The sequence below is a fragment of the Chrysochloris asiatica genome, unplaced genomic scaffold (genome assembly GCF_000296735.1).
Source record: "Chrysochloris asiatica unplaced genomic scaffold, ChrAsi1.0 scaffold00097, whole genome shotgun sequence".
Taxonomy (NCBI): domain Eukaryota; kingdom Metazoa; phylum Chordata; class Mammalia; order Afrosoricida; family Chrysochloridae; genus Chrysochloris; species Chrysochloris asiatica.
In genome coordinates this window covers 4642513-4669164 of record NW_006408615.1, presented here as the reverse complement: position 1 = coordinate 4669164, position 26652 = coordinate 4642513, and the positions used below count along the sequence as shown (strand labels likewise).

At 52.2% G+C, this 26652-nt stretch overlaps 1 protein-coding gene across 1 annotated transcript in view; it reads right to left on the bottom strand.

Annotated features, from left to right (window-relative positions):
* Nucleotides 1–26651, bottom strand: part of CELSR1 (cadherin, EGF LAG seven-pass G-type receptor 1) — a gene marked incomplete at its 5' end in the record, with an annotated part of 191396 nt that extends 164745 nt beyond the window's left edge. Inside the window, one exon of the mRNA XM_006866887.1 lies at nucleotides 23201–26651. Coding sequence (XP_006866949.1) covers nucleotides 23201–26651 — 3451 coding nt within the window. The remainder of the gene's footprint in view (nucleotides 1–23200) is intronic.
* Between the last annotated feature and the right edge of the window lies 1 nt (nucleotide 26652).

The following is a 26652-nucleotide window of genomic DNA, read 5'->3' as shown; positions in this document are numbered from 1 at the left end:
TTTGTCTAATGCAATACATCGTTTGATTTCTTGACTGCTGCTTCCATGAGTGTTGATGGTGGATCTGAGCAAAATGAAGTCTTGGACAACTTCAATCTTTTCTCCATTTATCATGATGTTATTTATTGGTCTGGCTGTGAGGACCTTTAATTTCTCTGTACATTGAGGTTCAATGCATACCGTAGTCTTCGATCTTCATCAGGCAGCATTTTAAGGGAGTGCACCTAAGTGGGTGGTGATGTAGCAGATGAGGAGCTATGACAAGAATGATGGCCCAGGTGGGGAAGGGACTGATGTCACTGAACTGTATGTATAAAATCTGTACCTTGTACATTATGTTCTGCTGTGTAGATTTTCCACAGAATTAACATTAAAAGAGGATTAAGAGTCTGGACCCACCAGCCAGTAGACCCTAGGACCCCCACGGTCTTCACATTGTCCCATGTTTTCCCAAGATGGACACAGAGATATGCCCCGCCTCCCTGGAGCAGTGATTCCGAGCACGGTGTCCACAGCATCTGCCCACCTGGCCACTCCTGGCCACTCCCTTAGTGGTCTGAGCACCTGTTCTGTGTGGGATTGAGGGTCCCTGTCCCCCTCTGACCCCTCCTCACCACCACAGTTCTAGCAATAGTAGTCAACTGACCACGGGCTCTGCTGGACTCACGGGGCAGCAGCTCCAGGCAGGCCAGGCCAGCTCTTGCAGGGTCTCAGGAGTATTTGTTCACCCAGAGAAATCCGAGGGTGTGAGGGGCAGCACACTTTGTCCCAGGGGGTGGGGGTGGGGCCTCTGCTTTCTTTCTGTCACTCTGTCATCTGCTGGGTCGGGCTCCACCCTCCTGCTGGGCTCCCCCTCCCCTGTAGAAGCCCTTTGTGGTGTGACAATTCTCACTAGCCAGGCGCCTCTCCTCCCTTCACTGCTGCCCGCTGGCCCTCCCTGCAGAGCTTGCTGACTTGCCAAATTCCGACCACCTCTTCTGCTCTCTAAGGAGCTGCTCCAAGCTCTATTGGCTCTGGGGGCTCTCGGGGTTCTTCCCTTCACGCCGCTGTTCTACAACCTGGCCCAGCTACCTCCACACACGCAGTGCTGTCCCCCCGACACACACACATGTGCAGTCTCCCTCGGGGGCTCTCTGAGCCCAGTACTGCCCCCTGCACATGTGTGGTTCTCTCAGGGTGTCTTCAAGGACCGAGCCCCAATTCTACAGGCTTGTTTTCTCCCCAGGGCATATGTGACTTTCAGCTGAACAGAAACTTAGAAACGTCAGATTTCTAAGAATGATTATGCCACACAGTGTGTACATAACACAGGCCCCATGGGAAGTGCTGAGAAACCCCAAGAGTGTAGGCATGTTCCTAGAAATGCCCAGATTGTTCCGGCTGCTTTAAATCTGAGACATGAGGCATCCACAGAAGCAGGCCTCCATCTGTACCGAGCCCGGATGTTCCCAAATAGACCTCGAAGCTGTGTTTGCTGGTCACAGCTGGGGGCAGGGGTATGGCTGGCATCTGCTTGTTAGAGGCCGGGGTGCTACTCAACCCTGCAGTGCATAGGACAGTCCCCTCATAGCAAAGAAGGATCCGTTGCCCAGTGTCCAGGCTGCTGAGGGGGACAGCCGGCTCTGGGAAGTGTGCAAGTGGGAAAAGGACAGAGGTGTGGGGGTTCGAGGCTCGGGGGATGGGTTAAGGAGAGACCAAGGGGGATAGCAGGGGAGAGGCTCGGCGAGGCAGGGTCCAGGGACTTGTCACATATAGGCCGATGGTTAAAGGAGCCTGATGGTGCATAGGTTAAAAGGTCAGTGGTTCAAACCCACCAGTCGCTCAACAAAGGTGACAGTTTTGGAATCCCTACAGGGCAGTTCCACTCTGTCCTAATAGGGTCCACGAGTCAGAATGTGGTTTGAATTAATGATGCAATGGGTTCACTGCTCAGATGCTAACTGAAAGGTCAGCAGTTCAAACCCACCCGCCGCTCCATTGGAGAAAGACCTGTTTCCGTAAAGATGACAGCCTAGGACACCATGTGGGGCAGGTCTAGTCTGCCATATGGGATGGACATGCATCAGAAATGAGCGCCAAAGCACACAACAACAGGACGCTGATTGGATACAGGACCCAGCCAATGACGGACCAGGGATCCACAGGGCCCTCCCCACCTCCACTCGCCAGATCCCTGCACACATGGGGTCTCTGAGACCCTGGGCTGAGAGGAGGCACCAGAGGGACAGAGAACGGACCTCCCCCCACCAATGGTGCTGGGCTGGTTCTGAACCTTCAGTGACCTGCAGTAGCACCTTTAGGGACGGTCTCTGCCCAGTGAAGGGGACCTCATAAACACCAAGCTCTCCCAGGTGTGAAGTAAGCAAATTTACTTTTACTTAAACAAAAGTGCCCAGCAGTGGTCTCTGCTTCAGCATGGAAGATGCAAACAGAACAGTCAACCAGCTGGACTTAGCTTCCTCTAGGTGCCTGAACTGTCCCCTGGAATGCAGTTACAGTGAGCTGAGAGGACACACACAGCCGCTCGCTGGGGCCATTATCCCGCAGGGCGGGAGGAGCAGGCATTTGGACAAAAGGAAGGCTCTCCAATGTAAAGAGCCCAAGAGAGGCGTGCCCGTCCCCATGGCAACCCAAGCAGGCCAACACTAAGTGCTTCCCTGGTAGCTTAGCTCAGCTCTGTGACCCGAGGCCACGCGACAGTCAAAGGGAGACCAGGACAAGGTCCTCAGGGAGAGGCCCCGGCTGTGGAACTCAGGGTTTTCCTGCTTTCCCCTTGATGCTTTCCGGGATGGCCAGAACTTTCTAGAGTGAGCATGCTTATCTTTGTGGAACTCTCCCCCACTAAGGTGTTTTATTGGAGTCCTGGTGTGGCGCTGTGGGTTAATACACCAGACTGAAAAGCCGTTTGAACTGCAAGGTTGGTGGTTCAAGTCTACCAGCTGCTCCTCGGAAACCCTGTACAGGGCCGCTATGGGTCGGAACCGACTCAACGGCACTTCACAACAACAACAACAAGGCTTTTTTTTTATTATTACTCTTATTATGAAAAAGAACTCCTAAATAAAGTTTTAAAACATTCAAAATATAAAGTGTTGGCAGACTCAGTGGTGACTGGACTTAGTTTGTGCCTGGAAGGCGGGATTTAAAACAGGATAGAAATCTCACTCACAGAGAAAAAATGCAGCGGATGAGATCAGGACAGGCACACACCCTGCAGCCCCACCCATGGGTCCACACAGCTGGTCAGCATGGCCCAACTCCTGCCACAGTCTCAGCTGCTTCCACTGTCCCCAGCCCAGGCTGCTGAGCCCTGTGAGGAGTGGTCAGAGCACCCTGCCCCCACTCCATGGAGGAAACATTCCCTTTTTTATATTTTATAACACAGCAGTAACCATGCGAAGTTGTCTTTGGTGCTGTCAGTCATTCATTCATTCAACAAACACTGAGTGTATACCCTCTTTGGGCAGTTGCTGGCCACACCGAGGACAGTGTGACCCCGGGAAATTGGGTGGACTTGCCTCAGGGTCACACCCTCTGGGGAACTGCAAAGTACATAACAGGTAACCGGTGCCCATGTGCTGAGGGCAAGCAGTGGACTAGCAGACAGAGGGGGGGACAGTGAGAACACTTCCAGGTGTGTGGGGCAGCCCCGACCAGCACCTTTCCCACTGATTAGTGGGTGCTCTCAGCATCGGTCCTTCAGCCCAGGTACTACCAACCCCCCGTCCATCTCCGGGTCATTACTCTTCTCCCCAGAACAGGGAGCCAAGGGACTGTGGGTAATGGTCACTTCTCAGTTTCCTGCCCCATCTGTCATGACCAGGGGGGAAGGTACAGCAAGCCGTTAAGGTCTGGGGTACCCCAGCTGACACAGTCTTGCACCTCACCCGTCCCTGAGCCTGGTGGCCCCCACACTGCCAACTGCTAGGAGCTCTGGGTGTGAAGGCAGCGAACTAATGATGAGAGGCACCCCTAGTTACATGCCGGACAAGTGAAGTGTACAGTTTAAGACAAAGGCACAGGATTATGTGTCCCTCAAAATTTGGGGAAGCAGGAGATTGTAATCACTGCAAAGACACAATGGTGTAAAACCGATGTTCTTCCATGTAAGCTATCACTCAATTCACAATAAAAACTTTTTAAAAAGGGGGAGGGCAGGAGGGCCTCAAATTGCCTAACCCTCCATTCCCTGCCCACTCTGCTTCCACATGGTCCCCGGGCCAAGCAATTCTCCTCACCCAGGGAACCAGCATAATTCCTGGGTCTCCAAGTAGCAGGTTTCACTTCCCTGCCTGCCCACAGAAGAGGCTAACAAACCCATGCAGCCTTCATTGGGAACAGAGCGCATCCCACACTGTTACTACAAAGCCTGGCTCCCACACACCCTGCTGTTGACTCTATTCCTGAGTGCACCCCCGCCCCCACCCGGGGCCTGTGACTGCTGTCCCCATCCCCTAGGGTGGGGATGCAAAGCCAGGTCTCCCCCTTTCCACTACCACAGCATCTTCTTGACTGGCCGGTGCAGGCTCCTGGGGCAGAGGAGGGAAACATTCCCTCTGCTCTAACTATCTATAAATGCGTCTGTAACTGCTTCAGGCAAAAGTTTCTAAATCTGCCAAACCCAAAACCCACTGCCAACTCCTACTCTTAACAACCCTATAGAAGGGTTTCTAAGGCTGTAAATGTTTACGGGAGTGGGCTGCCTCATCGTCTTCCCACAGAGCAGCTGGTGGGTTTGAACTGCTGACAGTCCAACATTTAACTCACTCACGGTGCCGCAGACTTCCTTATAAATCAGCCAGGAGATAAAAATCCTACATGCAGGGTCCTGAATGAGGTCTTCAGGTGCCTTGCTCAGCCCACCCGCCTGTCTGTCCCAGGAAGTGAGAGAGAAAGGGAATGAGAGTTATGAACGACAGCTTGAGTATCTCACGCAACATCCTCAATCAGAAAATCGTAGGCGCATAGGTGAATTTCAGTGGGGGGGACTCAGGTGCACCGTAATGAGACCCTGCAGAATCTGGCCCCATGCCCTGTGTCAGCAAGAGGAGTCCCATCACCCTGGGACACCCCTGACGTCGGCAGTGACGTATCTGTCTCGGGATTGGTGCTCCCCACAGACAGACTAGTCTCTTCATAAATGGAAAACTGAACTCAATAGTGAACAAGTGTGTGGATACTTACTCAGGTTAACACACTGTGAGTGTCCTGTCTACAACTCTCTGGCCTCCCAGCCCCCTGCAGGAAGCCTTTCCCGAGACTGGAATCTGCCTCTAACTGTGACTGGGGACTTTTCCCCATCTAGACAGGGCCCAATGCTGGGTTCTCACTGAGGCGACAGAATGAAGCTGCTGCCCTGGGGACAAGGTTTCTAAACCACATTTATCTCCCTTCCATATGCATGGAAGCCTCAACAATGCTGTTAACTTGACTCCAACTCCTGAAAACTGTGCCCCAGCAGGGTTTCAATGGCAGCTTGTTAACAAGGAGATCACCAGGCCTTTCTTCTGCGGCTCTCTGGGTGAATTCAAACCCCCAACCTTATGGTTAACATTTGAGCACGTTCACCATTTGCACTGCCCACAAACTCCAACATTTACACGGATACTGATTCCCTGTGTCTATGTCAGGGTGAGGTCCAAAGGTCCACGTTCACCTGACACACTACTCCAGTTGGTCCACCCCGGACCACCCTGAGAACACTCCGTTTGGTCCTCCTGAGGTTCTGAGTATGTTCCACCAGTGGGAGGGCCTGTGCAGAAGGGGAGGAGGCAGGTCGGCAGGACAGTGTGGCCTGGCTCCTAGGGTCCCGTGAGGGTGCCTTGGAGTGGCTGTCTGAGAGCAGACGAGGAAAGGCTCTGAGTCACACAGGCATGCTGAGGAGTGTGGGAATGGGCCAGCTGTGAGCTCCAATTCCCGGAATCAAATCCCTTTCTGCTTGAAATACCTGGAGCATCTTCTGTTTTCCCCAGAGGGCTCTGACTGATGGATCTGGTTAATAAAAGTTGTATTTTAAAAGCACGGGCACGTACAGACTACCTAGGAGGATGGTACAGCACTATGGGATAAGCACTGGGCTGCTAATCCACCAGCTGCTCCCTGGAAACCCTATACAGACAGGGTCGTTATCCAAGAGTAGTTAACAACAACAACAACAAAAGGATCAAACCCTCCACGAGGTGAACACATGCATGTCCAGCCTGGTCGGTCCCATGAACTCGGAGAGTGAAGGTTTCAGGCAGCAGACAGAACTGGGTACTGAGATGCCGGTAAAGGACACACAGAGGAGGACATGGGCCCACTGGGCCCTGACACCAAGGTGGGGTTAGGGCAGTGACACCAAGGTGGGGTTAGGACAGTGGGGACGAGACAATCAGCAAGCAGCTACAAAGTGGCCAGGAAGCCGCGGAGACCCGAGTTTGGCCAAAGGGGCCGGGCTCTGAGTTCAGTTTCATAACCCCACGGATCAGATGCAGCTCTCAGTACTGAGGAGCTTCACAGAGCGGAGGCTGAGGTGAGCTAGGCCAGGTGTCCCTGAGCTGGCGCTGTCAGGTCTGGGGAGGTACAGGACCCCAGGAAGGACAAACTATGAAGGCTGACAGGTCACAAGCTCAGAAACACCTGCTTCATGCAGGGGGTGGGCGGGAGGTGGGGAGCAGAAGGGAGAGGAACCACATCCTGGTGGTCTCCAGAGGCAGGACTGGAGGTCGTGGGGTTGTCTTAAAACTGAGAAACAAGTAGGGGCGTGTTATGGATTGAACTGTATCCCTTCAAAATACTTGTCAACCCAGCCATGCCGTGACTCTCAGTGTTGTGTGATGACCTTACCTCTGTGGTCACATGCAGTGATCCTGTGTGGTCAATCCTAATCTACGACGGGAATGAGGCAGGACGCCTCCTTCAGGATTCGGGTGCAACTTGGGTCCATCTCTTTTGAGCTATGATGGTGGTGGCGGTGGTTCCCGTGATTACGTAAAGTTGATTCCGAGGCTGTAAATCTTTACAAGAGTAGAAAGCCTCATCTTTCTCCCTTGGAACAGCTGGCTGCTCCAAACTGCAGTTAGCTGCTCAATTTGTAACTCGCTACCCTACCAGAAAGGAGCTCTGGTAGCAATGTGGTTACAAATCGGGCTGCGAACCTCAAGGTCAGCAGTTTGAAACTACCAGCTGTTCTGCAGGAGAAAGATAAGGTGTTCTGCTCCCGTAAAGATTTACAGCCTCAGAAACCCTGTGCAGGGTCACTATGAGTTGGAACCGACTCCACAGTACTTAACAACAACACAATTAACAACAACCTTACCAGAGCTCCTTTTTTGAGATATAAGAGTTTAAACAAATGAGCAGAGATCAGAGGACGTACTACCACCAAGCAAAAGGTGCTGGAAGTGAAGCACATCTTTTGGACCCAGGATACCTGTGCTGGGGATCTCCTAGACCCAGGGGAAGGCTCATACCAAGACCCCTGGAGATCACCACGAGGCACTGGGCCCGCAGATACTGAATGGAGACAAGTACCTTCCCCAGAGCAGAAAGCCAGAAAGTGCTCCCTTATTGTTGTAGTCGTGTGCCATCAAGTCAGTTCCAACTCACAGCAACGCTATAGATGGATTCTGAGAGCGATTGGTGGGTTTGGACTGCCAACCTTGTGGTTACCAGTCCCATGCACATCCTACTGTGGCTGCTGAATCTGGACTTCCAGCCTCTTAAAACGATGAGAAAATCAATTTGTTTGGTAAAACCACCACATGTGGTATTTCTGCTATAGCAGAACCAGAGAACTACAGCACCCTAAAAATACAAGTCTGTTGCATGGGGCACATGGAGGGTCTGGGAGCCAGGTGAGGGGCCCGCATGGGGCCCCGCCAGTGTCAGCTTCGTTGGCACCGATGGCTGACTTTCCTGGCCTTAGAGGGGATGCTCAGGATTCACACCACATTCTCGGGGCTGGGTGGCATTCCATTGTGCCCGGGATTTTATTTTAGCACTGGAAGTCCTGTGTCCTGGAAAGTCCCTCCATCCTGGGCAAACCTGGGCCTTGGGGACTCCAGTGCCAGCCACAAGACAGGAGAGAAAGGTTCAGGCAAAGCCTGAAAGCTCCGAAAGACCAGGTTGGGGTGGGAGAGATCCAGATTCAACCTCCACATGGGCAGACAGATGTACTTGACCCTCAGCTAAAGCCTGTCCCCCAAGCCTGTTTCCTGGCACCACCCATGGCATTTATCACGGCCACCAAAGCCCACCACCACCTGCCTCAAGTCTGAGGGATGTGACAGGATTTCTCCAATATCAAAGGGCCCTAGTGGTGCTGTGGGCCACACACTGGGCTGTTAACTGCAAGGTCGGCAGTTCAAGCCCACCACCCATTCTATGGGAAAAAGATAAGAAAGCTGTCTGCTGGTAATGCTGTAGAGGCTGTCTGCTCTAGTAAAGAGGTAGATAGAGCCCCAGCAACGCCAGGGAGCAGCTCTGCTCTGTCCTCCAAGGTCACGAGGAGTCAGAACCCATGGCAGTGGGTTTGGGCTTTCTCCATGCAATATCAGTGAATCAACCTAAAAAGAAACTGAATACTCTGTTTTTAAAACGTCATTCAGATATATATGTATAGATATATATATATAACTCTGGTAGCGTAGTGGTTATGAATCGGGCTGCTAATCTCACAGTCAGCAGTTCGAAACTACCAGCTGTTTCACCTGAGAAAAATGAGGCTTTCTGCTCCCGTAAAGATTTATAGCCTTGGAAACCTGTGCAGCACATAACAATAACATATATATGTGTGTGTGTGTGTGTGTTGTTGTTGTTGTTATGTGCCAAAGAGTCGGTTCCGACTCATAGTGCCCTGTACAGGGTTTCAAAGAGAGAGAGAATACAATTCTGGGGTGGTGACAATGTTCTAGAATGAGAAGGCAAGATTGTTGTAGATCATCATGCACATACTAAATGGCACTGAATTACACACTTTAAAACAGCAAATTTTGTCTCAAGTCAATTTTACCCCCATTTTTTTTTTTTTAAAGTATACAAAGTTGATCTAAGAAACCAGAAGTCCAAGCAATCCAAATGGGTTTAACCTGTGTTACAAGCTGGAGGTAACAAAGTCAGGCCCCTTAAAAAAAAATCTACAAAGTCAGCCCCCCTAAACAAATCTACAAAGCCTATAAGAGAACATTACAGTAGTCTTATGATGTATATGATTAACAATGAACTCAAGACTGCCAGTTTTCCTTAAATAATCTGTATATTTTTAATGTGTTAAGTATTAAAGCATGTTCTGGCATGGCACTGTAGGATAAGCACATAATACATTGTAGGCACACACCAGCACATGCATGCACATGCGCACACACATGTTCATATGTGTGCACACATGTGCACACACAGACAAGCATGGATGTGTGCACCCTGGCTCATGTACTTATGCATGTGCTCACATACCTGTATGCACCTGTACACACATTTGTACATATGCAAACACACATGCAGGCACATCCCTGCATATACCACTCACACACAAAGGCAAGTCCACCCCTGACCTCTGTCAGCCAGATGCCGGATGGGTAGGAAATCTCTTAGAACAATAAGCCCTAATATTTTCCATTCTCTCTTTGTAGATCAGGCGGGGTGTGGGGGGGTCTTTCAATTCCACATGAAGATTTTCCATACCTAGTATAGAGGGCGGGGCTGGAAAGCCAACTCTCAGAGCTGTGGCATTTGGCATTAGACACAAAAGAGAAAGCAAAGGGGTAGGGGGGCACCCGCATCTGCACGCTCCCCTGTTGGCCCATGTCTGCATTCAGCATATCCACACACATCCTGCTCGCCCCTCCCTCCGTGACTCCAGGAAGCAAGAGCGGGTCCACTGGATCAGAACACCACCACCATCTCCAGGATTGTGAATGCAGGGGCACCTCCTCCTGCCCACTGTGTCATCCATGACAACCTTCTGATGGCCACCCCCAGGGAACCAGGCATGCTTACAAGGGAACCCCATGCTGCTCTTCAGACGGCCAGTGGGAAAACTGGATCCCGCCTGGAAAGGAGAACTGGGGGGGGAGGGAGGTCCAACGAACCCAAGAAATCAGTCACCCACTTGAACACAAAGAATGCAGGCTTTGTGGGTGTAGGCTTTCCAGAGGCCTGAAAAGGAGGGCTACAAGAAATAAAAGTCCGTCCTCTCCTGAAATTCTAATGGCATAATCAAACCAAACCAAACCCAATTCCCTATAGGACACAGTAGAAAGTTTCATAAGCTGTCATCTTGACGGAAGCCAGACAGCCACATCTTTCCTGCAGAGTGACTGGTGGGCCCAAACCCTGCGTCCCCAGGGCTCCTATTTGTGACTTAATGGATTTAGCACAGCCCCAGCCTCCAAAGTCTGAGAGAAGCGAAACTCTGCCGAAGGTACAAGGGACAGAGCCCATGTTACCCTCTGCAGGAGAGCTGCCTCCCTCATCACTCTCACTGTCTACAGCACTGTCTACAGCATCGTGCGCCCACAACCAGCGCCCTGCCTGCCAGGACAGAGCGAAGGCACTCACGGCTCCCAGCGTCAGACCTAAGATCCCTGGTCAGCAGGACTGGTAGGCTGCAGCCTTTCAGAGGGACTGCCCTGGGGACAGAGGGAAGAAAGCTCTGAGTCAAACAAGCAAGCAGCAGCCCAGAGTCCACCAACCCTTTTACCTTGCCAGCTCCAGTTATCTGCATTGAATACAACAGACCACAACCACACAACCTGGGACCTTTACACCCCCGTGTCTGGACTCTGGGACTGCTCTGCTCTTCTTCCTGACATGGCCTTGACCTTCATAATGCTTCAGCTGCACAATCCACAGCCCTGTCCATGCCCCTAGCCCCACCATCCACACCAGCTTTTTCACTTCTTCAGCTGTTCAGTGAGTCCCACCCTGCAAGGTCCAGCAGCTCCTGACCTCAGTCAGAAGTCCTTCCTGGACTGCTGGTCCCAGTCTGCAGAAGTCCCTGCCCCCCACCCCCACCTCTAATAGTCAACATTCTGTGTGCACAAAACCAGCTCCCAAGAAGTCCCTGGGGGCACACTTGTTGTCGTTAGATGCCGTCCACTCGGTGTGACTTAGTGACCTTATGCACAACAGAATGAAACATCAACCTGGTTCTACACCATCTCATAAATGTTACGCTTGAGCTCACTGCTTCTGACACTGTGCCAATCCATCTCATTGGGGGAGGGAAGGAGTCTCACTCTGTTTTGCTGACCCTCCACTTTACCAAGCATGATGTCCTTCTCCAGGGACTGGTCCCTCCTGATAACATGTCCAAAGTATAAGACATGAAGTCTGGCCATCCTGGCTTCTAAGAAGCTTTCTGGCTGTACTTCTTCCAACACAGATTTGTTTATTCTTCTAACAGTCCATGGCACTTTTAATATTTTTCTCCAGCATCATAACTCTAAGGAGCTCTGGTAGTGTAGTGGTTACGAGTTGGGCTGCTAACCTCATGGTCAGCAGTTTGAAACTACCGATAGTTCTGCGGGAGAAAGATAAGGCTTTCTGTTCCTGTAAAGATTTACAGCCTCAGAAACCCTATGCGGGGTCACTATGAGTCAGAACTGACTCGACGGCACACCATCACCACTCCCACCATCATAACTCAAATGCATTAATTCTTCTATGGTCTTTCTCATTTACTGTCCATGTATATGAAAGTACTGAAAATATCATGACCTGGGTCAGGCACAACTTAGTCCTTAAAATGATATTTTTGCTCTCGAACACTAAAGCAAGTCTCTAAAGGGCAGCAGATTTGCCTAAGGCAATATGTTGTTTGATTTCTCAGTTGCTGCTTCCATGAGTGTTGATGGTGGATCCGAGTAAAATGAAGTCTTGGACAACTCCAATCTTCTCTCCATTTATCATGATGTTAATTATTGCTCCAACGGTGAGGATTTTATTTTTCTTTGCATTGAAGTGCAACCCATACTAAAGGTGGTGGTCTTTGATCTTCATCAGTAAGAACTTGAAGTTCTCTTCATTTTCAGTATCATTTGCATATCGCAGGTTGTTAATGAGTTTTCCTCCAATCCTGATGCCACATTCTTTTGCACATAATCCAGCTTCTCGGATTATTTGCTCAGCATACAGATTGAATAAGATTGAATAAGTATGCTAAAAGAATACAACCCTGGTGCACACCTTTCCTTATTTAACCTAAAATGGGGTTTGGTGGCCCAGCGGGTTAGGTATTAAACTGCTCTCTGCAAGGTTGGCAGTTCAAACCCACCAGCATCTCCACAGAAGAAAAATGAGGCTGGCTGCTCTTGTAAAGATTCACAGTCTTGGAAACCTACAGGGACGCTAGCAGGCTGAATCAACTCGATGGGAGTAGGTTTGGTTTTTGTTTTTTAATTGGCCTGTTGTTGTTAAATGCTGTCGAGTCAGTTCCAACTCATAGCAACTCTGTATAGGGTTTCAGAGGAGCAGCTGGTAGGTTTGAGCTGCCAACCTTGCAGTTTGCAGTCCAGTGCTTATCCTACAGCACCACACCAGGACCCCTTCTGCTAACTGAAAGATGGGCAATTCGAATCCACCCATCTGTGACTCGAAAGTAAGACCAGCTAACATGCCTCCACAAAGACCACAGTTGGGAAAATCATCCGAGGCACAGTCAGCATTTTCTACTCGCTGCTGTGACTCCTCGTACATTCTGGAAGCGTCTCGGTCCTGGTGCTCAGAGCCAAGACTAGGGAAGTATTTTCAGGGTTCCCACACCATTTCCAGGAGCACAGTGGAGCTAAAGGGTAAGCACTGGACAGCAAACCACAAGGTCAGCGGTTTGAGCCCACCAGCAGCTCCGAGGGAGAAAAGAGAAGGCTTTCTGCTCCCACAAAGATTTACAGGCTCAAAAACCTTATACAGGGTCGCTGTGAGTCAGAAGTCACTCAACGGCACTTAACACCATCACACTGTTTTTTTGTCTCCCCACCCCGTCCCCCTTCCTGCTGGTCAAGAGAACCTTCTGGTTTTCTGAGGTTTGTTTCTGGTGCCCTTGGAGACAACCATGGGGCAAAGGCTTCCTGTTGGCTAGCAACCCTGGTGGTCATGGTGGGTGGGGACTAAGGGGGTGTCCAGGCAGCTGCTGCTACAAGCTAGGAAGGGGAGCCAAATGAGGCCACCACAAAAAGGAACAACATTCCACTAATGGTACAAGGGTGGGCCTCGAAAACCTGCAATGTATAAGGAACCCAACACAAAATAAATCACCGATCGTATGATTCCACTAATATGAAATGTCCAGAACAGGCCAAATGGAGCAAACAGAGCGTGACCAGAGTCAGGAGAGAGGGGGATGAGAGTATCTGCCAGGTTGGATTCTGTGACCCAACCCTTAGCCTACAGGGTGTTGCAGGATCATGTCTGGTGGGGGCACTCAGGTCCAGAGGGGGCAACTGGCCCTGAGCAGGGACAATGCGTGCCCAGACCGGGGTAGCCCACATGAAGCTTCGAGAAGGTTCCAGTACCGGGGACTCTCCCAGAAGCACTGCATCTTTGCTGCTGGCTCCAGATTTGGAGGGGATCTCCCCACAGCTAAATAAACTCACTCCATGAACACTTTATTGCCTTGCAAAAGAGTTCGTATCTCCAAATGCAAACATAGTATATGGTTTTATGTGAGTTCCTTGATGTTTGTTTACCTTAACCAAGTACCATTCAGATTAGATAGAAGGAAATCCTAAAACTATCAAAATGAGTTGAAACGGTCAGTGAAAACAAACTATTAAAAAAATAAAAGCAATGTCAACACCAACAAACGAACCAGTTACAAAATGGGCAAAAGACCGGAACAGACCTCTTACCAAGCAAGAGATATTGCTGTGAAGTGCTGTCAAGTCACTCCGAGTCACAGCCACCCCGTACAGGGTTTCCGAGGCTGTATGTCTCTACAGAAGCAGAAAGCCATATCTTTCCCTCACGGAGCCTCGGGTGGGCTTGAACCACCAACCTTGTGGTTCACAGTCCAGTGATTATCCTACAGAGCTACTGCGCTCCCAAAATGAAATACACTGATGACAAATTAGTATATGAAAAAATGCTCACTATCCAACCAGCAGTCCCTGAGTTAATTCCAACTCACAGTGACCTGAAAGGCCAGTGGACTAGCCCACAGGGTTTCCAAGTTGTCATCTTCCAAGATTGTCAAGTTTTTCTTCTGCAGAGCGGCTGGTGGGCTTGAACAGCTGAGCTTTTGGTCAGCAGCCACACGCTTAACCACTGCATTACCAGACTCCTTGCAGCACTGTTTATAATGGCCACAATAACCTAAATGACCATTGAAAGGCAAATGGGCAAACAAAATGTGGTCCATCCACACAAAGGAACATTACTCAGCCCCGAAGAAAAATGAAATCAAGGTACAAGTCACCCTGTGGATGAACCTCAGAAACGCGATGCTGAATGGAGGCTATCATAAAAGGTCAAATGCTAAAGGATCACACTTATGTGAAACTGGCAAACGCTTGTCAGTGGTTAGCAGCATCCGAGGAAGGGGGACGTGTCACCGTGACTAGGAGGTGCTGGGATTCTGCTAAGAAGTAGAATCGTTTGGAAAGGGACAGAGAAGAAGTTTGCTCAAGGTGATCAACACCGTCAGTGCCCCTGAACCGCACGTGAAAGTGTTGAATTGGCAAATGGCCTGTTGTTCCATATAGCCCACAAAGTCAGGAAGCTGTCAGAGAAGCAAAACTCAAATATTTTCCACAAATAAAAACGAAAACCAAACACATTATGGTTGCATTGTTTCCTACCGTATACGACAGAGTCGAACTATCCTCATCGGGTTTTTAAGGCTGCAAATCTGTATGGAAGCAGATGGTCACATCTTTCTCCCTAGAAGCAGCTGCTGGGATGGAACCTCCTGGTGGGATTGAACCACCGACCATTTGGTTCCAACGCGTAATGCACTGTGTTGCCTGGGCTTGTTTTCCCAGGAAGCCAAAACCAAAGCCACAGCCATGGAGTTGACTCTGACTCCACACAACCCCGATGTAGGACAGCGTTGAACTGCTCCCTAGGGCTTGTGAAGCTGTAAGAGTGAGAAGGCAGCCTCATCTTTCCAGTTGCTGAGAATGATTTTTAAAATCAGGTACTCTCTCAAAGGCAGGTAATAGGGAGACCCAGAAAAACGAGGCGGCCCTGTTGAACCCCCACTCCACAGGTTTCACTGTATCTGTATCTCCTTGTTGTTGTTTTTAAGTGCCATTGAGTCAGTTCTGACTCATAGTGACCCTGCAATAGGATTTCCAAAGAGCAGCCGGTGAGCTTGAACCACCCACCTTGCCACTCAAGCCGATCTTGCAGTCCAGTGCATTAACCCACAGCGTCACACTGGGACTCCATATCTACAGTTTAGCAAAGTTTACGAAGTTACATGAAGAAAAAGAAAGAGCCTAGGACCTTTGCCCAAAGCATCCATGGAACAGAAGCCCACTACAGTGACGAAATCACCAGATTTACTGTAGGTTTTTCTCAGCGTTGGAATGCTCAGAATCCACAAATTCTTACCTGAAGCAGAGAACGAGAGCTTTCCTTAAAAAGGCCCATCCCTCCTGTCCAGTGCCAAGGCCCCCCAGCAACATACACACCAGCTGCCACTGAGCAGACTAGGGCGCATGGCAACCCCATGTGTGCCAGAGGAGAACTTTGATTCTTGGAGTTTTCACTGTAACTTTCCAGGCTTGTCTTCAAAAGTGCCTCTGGGTGGACTCGAACCTCCAACCCTTTGGTTAGCAGTTAATCGTGTTCACCTGCACTTCCTGAAACCAAACCAACTGTTGTCAAGTAAATTCTAACTCACAGTGACCCTATGGAACAGAGTAGAATCACTCTATATGGTTTCCGAGGCTTGACATCTTTGCGGACTGCCTCCTCTTTAGCCCACCGAGTGGCTGGTGGGTTTGAACTGCCGATCTTGAAGTTAACAACACACTGCGCCACCAACACTCCTGTGTACCATCCAAGGACCCAGCACAAACAGGAATGATTTCAAATGTAGTGGAGGGAGGGGGTAGTTCCCAGGAGAGATTTAAAAGGAAATCATTCCGGCTTCAGACTCCTGTTCCACGGAGGCAGGCAGCTGATCACAGCCTCGCTGGCAGCTCCTCTCCCATCCGCCCTCTGTACACGTGTCCATTCCCACCCACTGCACGAATACCTTAGAACACCTGTGTGCCCCAGACCCTTTGCCTATAGCAGAGAGGGGTCTCACAGTGCCCCCAAGGGCAGCCCACAAACACAACAACGCTGGTCCCCACTGGGCCAGCACTACAATCGGTCCCCAGTGTTACAACTTGGACCCCAGCCCTGCCCTGGCTCCTCGGGTCACCCCAGTTGCCTGGACACCCATGCCTAACAAACACGCAGCAAGGAAACTGCCAGAAAGCGCTGAGCTCGATGAGTTTCTTTACAACACCCCACCCCCAACAGTCAGGGGTTTCGTTCTGGACTTGCCTATGAACCCATGAATCCAGGTCACAAGACCAGAAGAAAAAAAATCAGAGAACTGCTTCCCCCCAGGCTGCAGCCTGAACAGCATGGAACTGGACTGATGAGTATTTTCCACCGGCTGTGCCCACGTGATAAAATCGACGGCTGTTTGAATCTGAATGCTGGCAGGGATGGCGGCCCCGGGCATGGTGCCACCCACCACGCCTCCAGGTGTGGATGCACTGCCAGGTCCCCTGTACAGGCCGGCACCCCTTCCACCTCCCCAGTTCTCAACAGGTTTCTGCTCTCGGGTTTTAAAATGGGTGGTAGCAGAGCCCTAACCTGGTGGACTCTTCATCCTGTGTGGCCAGGTCCTGGACAGGGCTGGTCACTTTTCCAACCTTCGAGACTCTCTCCAGCTCCTGGCTGCATCCTTCCAAGGGTCTCAGCACACTTTCCCGGGACCTCTTTGCGGACGATTTTTCTTGGGATTTATGAAAGTCTCTCCATGACCCTGGCTGGTGGGTAGGGAAGACTGAGCCCCTCACACTACCAGGCTGCCTGTGCTGAGGTGGAGACCCTGCCTCTTATAGGTCCAGGTCCCCCCATCACCTGTGGCCCCTGCCCACGCTCCCAAACACCCCCATAGTTCATCCAGGCTCTGTGACCTGCACAGCTAACACATTCCTGACAGTTTCAGGGGTAACTCAGCGGCTTGGTCATAAGAGTGGCCTCACGGGCCTCCCTGCCACCGTGAATCCTCTTCCTGCCCATCCCTCCCTCCCTTTCACTGCCCCATACCCGCTCACTGCCTTAGATTCTGACTTAGAGTGACCCTACAGGGCAGGCTAGAACCCCCATAGGGTTTCTTAAGCAGACTGCAACATCTTTCTCCCATGGTGTGATTGGTGGGTTCAAACCACTGACCTTTCAATTATCGGCCAAATGTTTCACCATTGTACCACCAGGGTCTCCTCTCACTGCCTGAGAACATAGCTCAGGGGTTCAGGTCCCTCTCTGGCAGCCCAGGCTGGGTGGCTCTCCAGGGTCCTGGCTCCAACCATGAGATGGAGACAGCAGCAGTACCTGCTCCCATAAGGTGGTAACAAGGGAACTGGCTGTGAGAGGGCAGGTCCATCCAGATACTTCCCACCCAGGGAGTACATGACTGAGAGTAACCCCATCAGTAATCTAGTGACCCCACCATCTCGCCCTCCACAGTCCATTTCTCTACCTCTATCACCCCACCCTGGCCAGCTGGCCACATGGTTTCCTGAGGCTCCCTCCTGGCTCTCACTGTCCCAGAAGAGCCTTCCCTCTTGTCCCTGTCCCCAGGATCCCCTTCAAGACGCAAATCCGCCCTAGACCACTCAGCCTTCTCCAAACTCGGCGGTCCCTGTCCCTGCCTCAACCCCTAATCCTCACATTCACACCTGAGTGTCCCTGTGCCCACCTTCCTGCACACTCTCAGTCATCTCCCTGCCCTTGAATTCAGTACTCGGTGTATCTCTGTCCAGCTTCCAGCAGGGCAGGGGGCTCACTTGTTTTGCAGACCACACTGACAATACACAGTAGGCGCTCAATAAGCACATAAACACTGCTTTGTCTTTGAATCAGTGTTTCAGAAAGTATGGCTCCATATGATAAGTAATGGACTGCGAACCACAAGGTTGCTGGTTCAAGCCCACCAGCGGCACCTCTGTTTGAATCTGATGAGGATTTCTGCTCCAGCAAAGCTTTAAAGCCTTGGAAACCCTATACAGGGTTGCTATGAGTTGAAACTGACTCGACTGCACTTAACAGGAACTGTACCCAGGGTTATCTATGCCCTTAAATGGTTAACTCACTTCCAGAGTCGGGGAGAAGCCAGCCCCATCAGGGAGGATTTAAGGGCCCCAGATCCTTGTCTACACTGAGTCCCAGAAACACCTGGAACAAGACCCTGTTTCTCACTGCCTCGTTGCTGCTCTTCTAGTGAAAGACCGCTCGCTGTGTTGTCCTGGGTGGACCAAGCAAGATAAACACTTCTAGAGACTTCCCAAGCCTCGCCAACCTCCTCCCCTCCACTCCACACCAAAGTAAATGGTGAAAAGCTTACTCAACCATGTCCTTTTCCGAGTCTCGCCATTTTCTGACATGCCAGAATGACTCACCAGACAGTCATTTTTGCCCCCTCCCCACACCTGCAGATCTGAGGCCTGAACTCACAGGCACACACACGTTACACACGGGTCCAGATGGCCGAGCACTGGCTGAACGCCAATCTCCGTACTGCTGGGTTGGTGGCCCCCACGTGGCTACTACCCAGGCTGCTTAAGGAAAAGCTACCACAACTTCTAGAAACATTCAGCAAACTAAGTTCCTACTGCAGAACTTTAAACCCCAGGACCGGGCAGTGTTTCATTCTGTTGTGCATAGGGTCGCTATGAGTCGGTACCGACTCGATGGCACCTAACAACAACAACAATGGCGACTGAGTAGCACATGAATGTTTCCCAGCACAGGGATCCCAAGATGGCAGCTACTTGTCTTCAGCAACATTCACACCTCAAGACATTTCCAAATGGTCTTCCGTACTTGGTGGCTACAGAGAAACATCAACACTCCCTTCTCACCAGAAGTTGGTATGGCGTTATAGAATCAGCACTGGACTGTGAACTACAAGGTCAGCAGTTCAAACCCACCAGAAGCACCTTGGAAACTCTATACGGGGTCGCGATGAGTCGGAACCAACTCAACAGCACTTAATAGCAATACAATCTTCTCTAGTCAAAGGGATGGTGCTGAAATCCCAGGTCCCAGAAGGGAACTGCCCACCTTAGGCATGTGTACCTTAGGTCCAGCCCCTCTACCCCACCCCCCGGGGTCACCCTCCCCAGGCAAAGTGCCCCCAAGTGTACCTCCCTCAGGCACATTACCCCAAGTGGCTGCCCCTAGGTGCATTGCTCCCAGGTGCATCCTAGTAATGACTGGTCGGTTTTGTGCCATCAAGTCAGTTCTGACTCAAACCCTTATAGGGTTTCCGAGGCTCTAAATCTTTACGGGAGCAGAAAGCCTCCTCTTTCTCCCAAGGTAGATTTGAACTATTTACCTTATGCTTAGCAGCCCGGCTCATAATCCACTGTGATACTAGGTGCATCTGACACAGGTAATAAGGAGCTCTGGTAGAAGAGTGGTTATGAATCGGGCTGCTAACCTCAAGGTCAGCAGTTTGAAATTACCAGCCATTCCACAGCAGAAAGATGAGCGATTTATAGCCTCGGAAACCCTGTACAAGGTTGCTATGAGTCGGAACCGACTCCACGGCACACCACCACCATCACCCAGGTAATATGCTCCAAGTATACCTCCCCCAGGTACATCACCTTCAGGTAACCACACTCAGGCATACAGCCCCCAGGTACACCCAACCCAGGTGCACCACCCTCAAATACACCACTCCCCAGTGTACTGTACCTAGGTGCATCCAAACCCCAGCTAGAGCTTCCCCAGGTGCAAAGCCTCTAGGTATACTGCTTGCAGGTGCACCCTCCTCAGCTGAGTCCCCAACTAGAGAAGCACGCAGCCTTTCCTGGCATCACTCCCATAAAACCTAGTCTACAGTCTTCCTTTCAGCACCTCTAGGGCCGGAATACTGCATTAAAGGCTTTAGGGTATGGCTATAAACAACCACGTCTAAATTTGAAACAATGGCTTCCCCCATTGTTCCTTCATAAAACCGGACAGCCCAAGCCTCCTAAGTGGAGGGCTGAGCTCTTGTTTTGTTTTGGCAAAGAGCTTTGGTGTTGGGAACTATAGATTTTATAGTCTGTAGTGATTTACGACTTCAGGGCATTCAACAGTAGCCAAAAGGTCTAAGAGAAGTAGGCTTTCCAAGGTGCCAGTGTAACCCAGGAGACTCACCAGCCTCTGGGATAACTGAGCTCAACATGTTCTCTTCAGTAAGAGAGGGCGGTCTGATGGGCAGGAATTTGTCATCTGGTGGTATGATGCCTGGTTTCCCTGCTCACTGGCTGGATGGTGCTGAGAAAGCCACTGAGCCACAGTTTCATCATCTGTGAAATGGGTATTAGCAGGAGATCCCCACTCTCCTGACCATTACCAGAGGGTCAACGACAGGGTCAAAACGGCAGGGTCGAAAACTGCTTGCTACCCAATAAGAGCCCAGGAAAAGGCCACTGTTATTATCTTGGGGAATGAGGGTGTGGGGGTGGGCAGTGCCTGGTTTCAATGCAAATGTGTCAGCAAAGGAGGCAGAGCCAGGAACCCCTGACCCTGCATTGACTGTGGTCCCTGCTGTGAGCCCACCAGGAAGGGTGTCACATTCCTCATGCTCAAAACACACAAAACTTCCCCGTTCCTGGGACGGGCCCATCCTCATGAACAGCATCGTGTCCACATAAATCCACATAAAAAATCAAAACCCTTTTCTTTCATAAGTCATTCTTACACTGGCCCAAACTCCCCCTCCCTAAGTTTTATCAAGTGAAAGACAAGAGTGCTGCTGAAATCTTTTTAAAAAGGTAAGAAAAAGCAGGAATTTAGGCTAGAACCCTTTTTTTGCACCATCAGTAACTTTCACATTTCCTATGACATTTTGCTGAGTAGTCAAAAACACTCGTAAGGATCTCACCTCTAAGGGCTTGCTCAGTCCCAACACCTAAAATATTCACCTGCAAATAGACAATGCTGCCAAAACCTACGTTGACATATTGCAACACCTCCAAACAGGATGTAAAAGTTCCTGATCCTACAAACAAACAACCCTAACTGGAACCTGTCTGCTACCCAGCCCTTTAGTAAGGAAGGAATTTCACATAGTGATGGAAACAAAGTCATTCAGAAAAAGGAACTTTGCAATTCTTCCTGGATTCTCCGGAAGATGGAGTGCAGGTAGTCTCAATGTGAACTTGCACATAAATTGGAACAGTTAGGGATGCTTCATATCCAACATCGGTTAGTCCAATGTTTGTCTCAGTATATAGTGTACATTTGGATGTATTAAAAAATTAAAGAAATACTTTCAGACACACAAAAACATCTCTAACAAAACAACACAGTAATAATAATAATAATGCTTTCATGTAATCACAAAGTAGCACTTATTTGTTACCATGAATTATTGTACACACTTTGAAGTTTTAATATAATAATAGACTTTATAGGAGTTGATTTGTAACTAGGGCTTTACATAAATCAGAGTTCTAATCCGGAGTCTACCTGTATAACCATCATTTCTTGTATGAAGAACCCATCTGATCAGAACCATCGTCTTAGGGGCCATCCAGGTCAATTAGCATAAGATAAAAAGACTGTTCCACACCCTACTTTGGTAGGAGCCACAGGAATCTTAAAAGCTTGCAAGATGCCATCTAAGATACTGTTCCCTTCCTGTCCAGAGCAAAGAAGAGTGACGAAAACTCAAACATCCAATGAAACAATGAGGCCCAAAGAGCCTCCGCTAGTCTGAGACCAGAAGAACTAGATGGTGCCCGATTACAGCTACCTGCTGTTCTGACTTCTTCATGTGTGGAGCCCCTGAAATTGTGGCCTTAGACACCCTTCAAACATGCAACTGAACCTACTCCCAGAAACCACCTTTCAACCAAATGACAGACAGATCTACAACATGATCAATTCATCCTGCGAGACCAGAAGGGTAGCATTTGCTCCAAGGGCCAGTACAGAAAGCAAGAAGGGGCAGGAAAGATGGATGAATGAAGAGAGAGACCAGGGAGGACGTGGGAAGAGTGCTGTTGCTTTGAAGACATTACAACTAATGTCACAAAACAAAATGCACAGTGTTGAATGGGAAATGAACTGCTTTGTAAATGTGCACCAAACCAGTCAAATGTTCAAAAGGAAAGGAGAACTCACTTGAGAACTTGCTCTGGTCTCATGAGTAACTAGCTGCTCAAACCCCTGGGTGGAAGAGCTGGGGGTCTCTTTAATGCACCTCAAAATCCTTCTCTTTCTTTCATACCTCACAATCCCCCCTCTCTAATTGCCCCCCCCACCCCCTGCCCGCCTCAACATCGCAGGGCCCACAGGGGCTCAGTAGCATGGGGACCACACTTTGCCTCCAAGCGCTTGGATGACTGCAGGTGAGTTCTCCTCCTGGTCTGCTCCCTTCTAGCCCCAGGTCTGGGGGAGCAGGCTTCCCACAGGAGCTCCACCACTGCCAACCTGGGCTGGACTCTTAAGTAACAACCAAATTATAAGGCCATGTCCAGGAGCCAAAGTCAAGATGAAATGAGGCTCCAATTTTCACAGACAGTCAGCACACGAAAGCCTGATTGTTAATGAACTGGAGGAGACAGAAAAGCGAGACCTAGGGAGCGCCTAGGAGCCACAGCAGCATTATGGGGTGACTCAGGGACCTAGGTGATGATTCCCAACGGTCCCACCCGAGCACTAATTGGCACATGCGGTGGGCAGTGACCTTTGATCTTCCCAGACGGCCGTGTGGCTGGCTACAGAGCCTCGCCAGGTAAACCAGACGGCCCACACCACCCCACAGATGGAGTTTTAATAGCAGGATGCCGGGGCCACTGGCCCACTGAGAAGAGTGCCAAGGACCTGTGGCCTTGAACTTGAAAAAGCCCAGGCCTGCTCCCAGCCAACATGCTGAGGAAGGAGCTTGGGCCTCTCCCAATGTCCTGGCCTCAGGCTAGGGAGCGCCCCGGCTCCCATGCACCCTGGCATGCCTGGCAGGGCCTCTGTAGGTCCCCACAAAGCCACTCACCCGACACAACCACCTCCATCAGCGCCTCTAGTGGCCGGTTGTTGTCGAGGTCTCGGCTGAGCTGCAGTTCGCCTGTGGCAGGGTCAAGCAGGAGCAGTCGGAGCTCATTGCCTTGCACAAAGCTGTAGTTGAGGCTGTCCGAGAGGTCAGGGTCGTGGGCTGGGATGCGGCCGATGATTCCACTGGGGAAGCTGTTGGACTTGTTAGTGACATAATTGTTGAAGAGGATCTGAAAGTCAGGCAGCACGGGTGGATTGTCATTCTGGTCCAGCAGGCGGACGTGCACTGTGGCCCGGCTCACCAAAGGGGCCGACGTAGCCTGGACCACCAGTATGTAGTCCTGCCGGACCTCAAAGTCCAGCTCAACCAGGGCACGCAGGTCCCCGCTGAGCAGATCCAGCTGGAAGACTTCAGGCACGTTGCCTTCCACGATCTGATACATGATCTGGGCATTGGGACCTTCGTCAGGGTCATTGGCACGGATCCTCGCCACCACAGATCCCACCGGGCTGTTCTCCTCCACAAAGAGCTCTAGCTCGTCCCTTTCAAACACAGGAGGGTTGTCATTGATGTCCAGCACGCTCACCTGGATCTCCACCGAGGCACTCAGTGATGGGCTGCCCCGGTCTACAGCCAGCGCCCGCAGGCTATACACGGCCACATTCTCCCGGTCCAGCCGGCGCTGGGTACGGATGACACCAGAGGTGGGCTCGATGTAGAAGTCCCCGTCACCGTCGTCCCCACCCTGGAAGGTGTAAAGGAGCCGGCCATTGGGGCCCGAGTCCCGATCGGTGGCAGAGACCTGCAGCACGCTGGTTGACGGAGGTGCATCCTCAAAGACGGAACCCTGGTAGAAGTCACGCAAGAAGCGGGGGGCGTTGTCATTGGCATCAAGTATGAGGATCTCCAGGGAGGTGGTGTCTGACTTCTGGGGGATACCATTGTCCCGAGCAGTGATGGCCAGTGTATAGGCAGCCTGGTCCTCATAGTCCAGCTCGGTCATGGTGTAGATGGTGCCGGTGTCGGGATGGATGCGGAACTGAGGCACTGGGTCTGCCAGCACATAGGTGATGCGAGCATTCTCCCCGGTGTCCTCATCCGTGGCGCTGATGGTGGCGATGGAAGTGCCCACAGGTCGGTCCTCGCTGACGCTGACCGTGTAGTGGGAGCTCTGGAAGACGGGTCGGTGGGTGTTGGCGTCCGTGACGTTGATGAAGACCTGCGCAGTGTGCGAGCGGGTCCCGTCAGACGCCGTCACTGCCAGCACGTACTGACGCTCCTGCTTGTAATCCAGCGGCAGGGCCAGCGTGATGAGGCCGCCGCCGCTCTGACTGCTCAGGGCAAAGCGGTTCCGCGTGTTGCCTCCCGTAAGCTGGTAGGTGATCACACTGTGGGCATCCCGGTCTCGGGCCTGTAAGGTCAGCACACTGCTACCCACTGCCGCATCCTCATTCAGGCGGAGCTCATACACCGGCTGCGTGAACACCGGGTCATTGTCATTGACGTCCAGCACCGTGATGGACACACTGGCCGAGGAACTCATGGGTGGCCAGCCATGGTCCACGGCCTCCACACCAAAGCTGTAGTACTCCACCTCCTCTCGGTCCAGCTCTGAGCACACCGTGATCCACCCGCTGCTGTTGTGAATCTGGAAGGGGAAATCTGGGCCCCGAGCAGAATCCTCGGGTCCAGTGCCCCCAGCGCCTCCAGCCCCGGCTGTGTCCACCAGGCGGTAGTGCAGCCGGGCATTTTCTCCAGCGTCAGCATCTACCGCCTGGATGTGCAGCACGGAGTAGCCCAGGGGAACGTTTTCCAGCACCGCCGCCTGGAAGGGGCTGCTCACAAAGATGGGTGCGTTGTCGTTCACGTCCAGCACCTGTACGGCCACCAGTCCTGAGGAGTTGATGAGAGGAGGCCGGCCGCCATCCTGGGCCTTGATGCGTAGGGTGTACTCGCGGATGGCCTCGAAGTCCAGTGGGTTGATTACATCTAAACTTCCGCTCAGGGAATGCAGGTAAAACTGTCCTTTCAGGTTCCCGCTGACAATGCTGTAGTGGATGGCGGCGTTCTGACCCTGGTCCTGGTCTGTGGCCTGCACGCGCAGCACCGGAGTGTTGACGGCCACGTCCTCAGGCACCTGGACCACATAGCGCTTCTCGCTGAACTGCGGGTAGTTGTCGTTTTCGTCCTCCACAGCGATGTGGACGGTGGCCGTGGCACTGAGTGGCCCCGGGTTGCGGCCCTGGTCATTGGCCTCCACCAGTAGCTGGTACTTGGCCGCCTCCTCCCTGTCCACCGGGGCCCGAGTGCGCACCACACCGGAGCGCGGGTCGATCTCAAAGACGCCGCCTGTCCCCTCCAGCAGGCGGTAGCGCATATTGGCATTGGAGGGCGCGTCGCCATCGGTGGCGCGGATGGTCAGCACCTCGTAGCCCACTTCGAGGTTCTCGCGCACACGCTCGCGGTACTCGGACTGCTCAAAGATGGGGCTGTGGTCATTGGTGTCGCTGACTGTGACGGTGAGGTAGGTGGCAGCCGAGCGGCGCGGCGAGCCGTGATCCACGGCGCTCACTTTGAGCACGTGCGTGTCCTTGGTCTCGCGGTCCAGCGCGCGGGCAGTACTCACCGCGCCGGTGGCGGCGTCGATGAGGAAGTAGCCATTGGAGCGTTCGTCAAACAGTGCCTCCATCTGGTAGCTCAGGCGCCCGGCTTCGCCCTCGTCCGGGTCGTGCGCTTGCAGTTCAATGACCGCCGTGCCCGCCGGCTCGTTCTCAGGCACCGACACCTGGTAGCTGGGTAGTTGGAACTGCGGGCTCGAGCTACCGCCCGCTCCCCTTCGGGACCGCCGCGCGGTGCCTGATCCTACCCCGGAAAGGCTTGGCGGCTGCCGAGACCTGGAGAGCTTCCCCGCGACCCCCCCTAGCGTCAGCGCCGCCTGGACGGAGTTGGCCGAGCGGCCCAGGGCGCACATCAGACGCCGGCAGACAGGGTGGCACAAGCAGCGGTGGGGCAGAAAGGCGGTGAGGGCCCTGCTGTGGCTCCGGCAGCAGCGCGCAGAAACGGGGCCGGGCACTGAGCGCAGGGCCCGCGCGCGCAGCTCCCCGCCTGGAGCCTGTCCGCAGACGGGACCGAGCGCGCGCGCCCTCAGACAGAGGCTCCGTGCCGTCCCGGCGCTGCACGCGGCTAGGAGCAGCGGCAAAGGCAGTGGGTGACCGCCCAGACGCACACAACTCTGGGGCCCCGCGACTGGCCCGCGCCGCTGTCCCCCCAGGCGCGCATCTGGACTCATGGCCAACAGCTCCCGCAGCTCCCGGGCCGTGCGCGCTGCGTCCAGCATGTCGGTCTTGCTGGGCCCGGGGTCGAAAGCGCTGGTCCCACCGGGGACCAGCGGCTCCCGGGAGGCGGCGGGCAGGGCGGGCAGGGCGGCGGCCAGGAGCAGCAGCGCGGGCAGC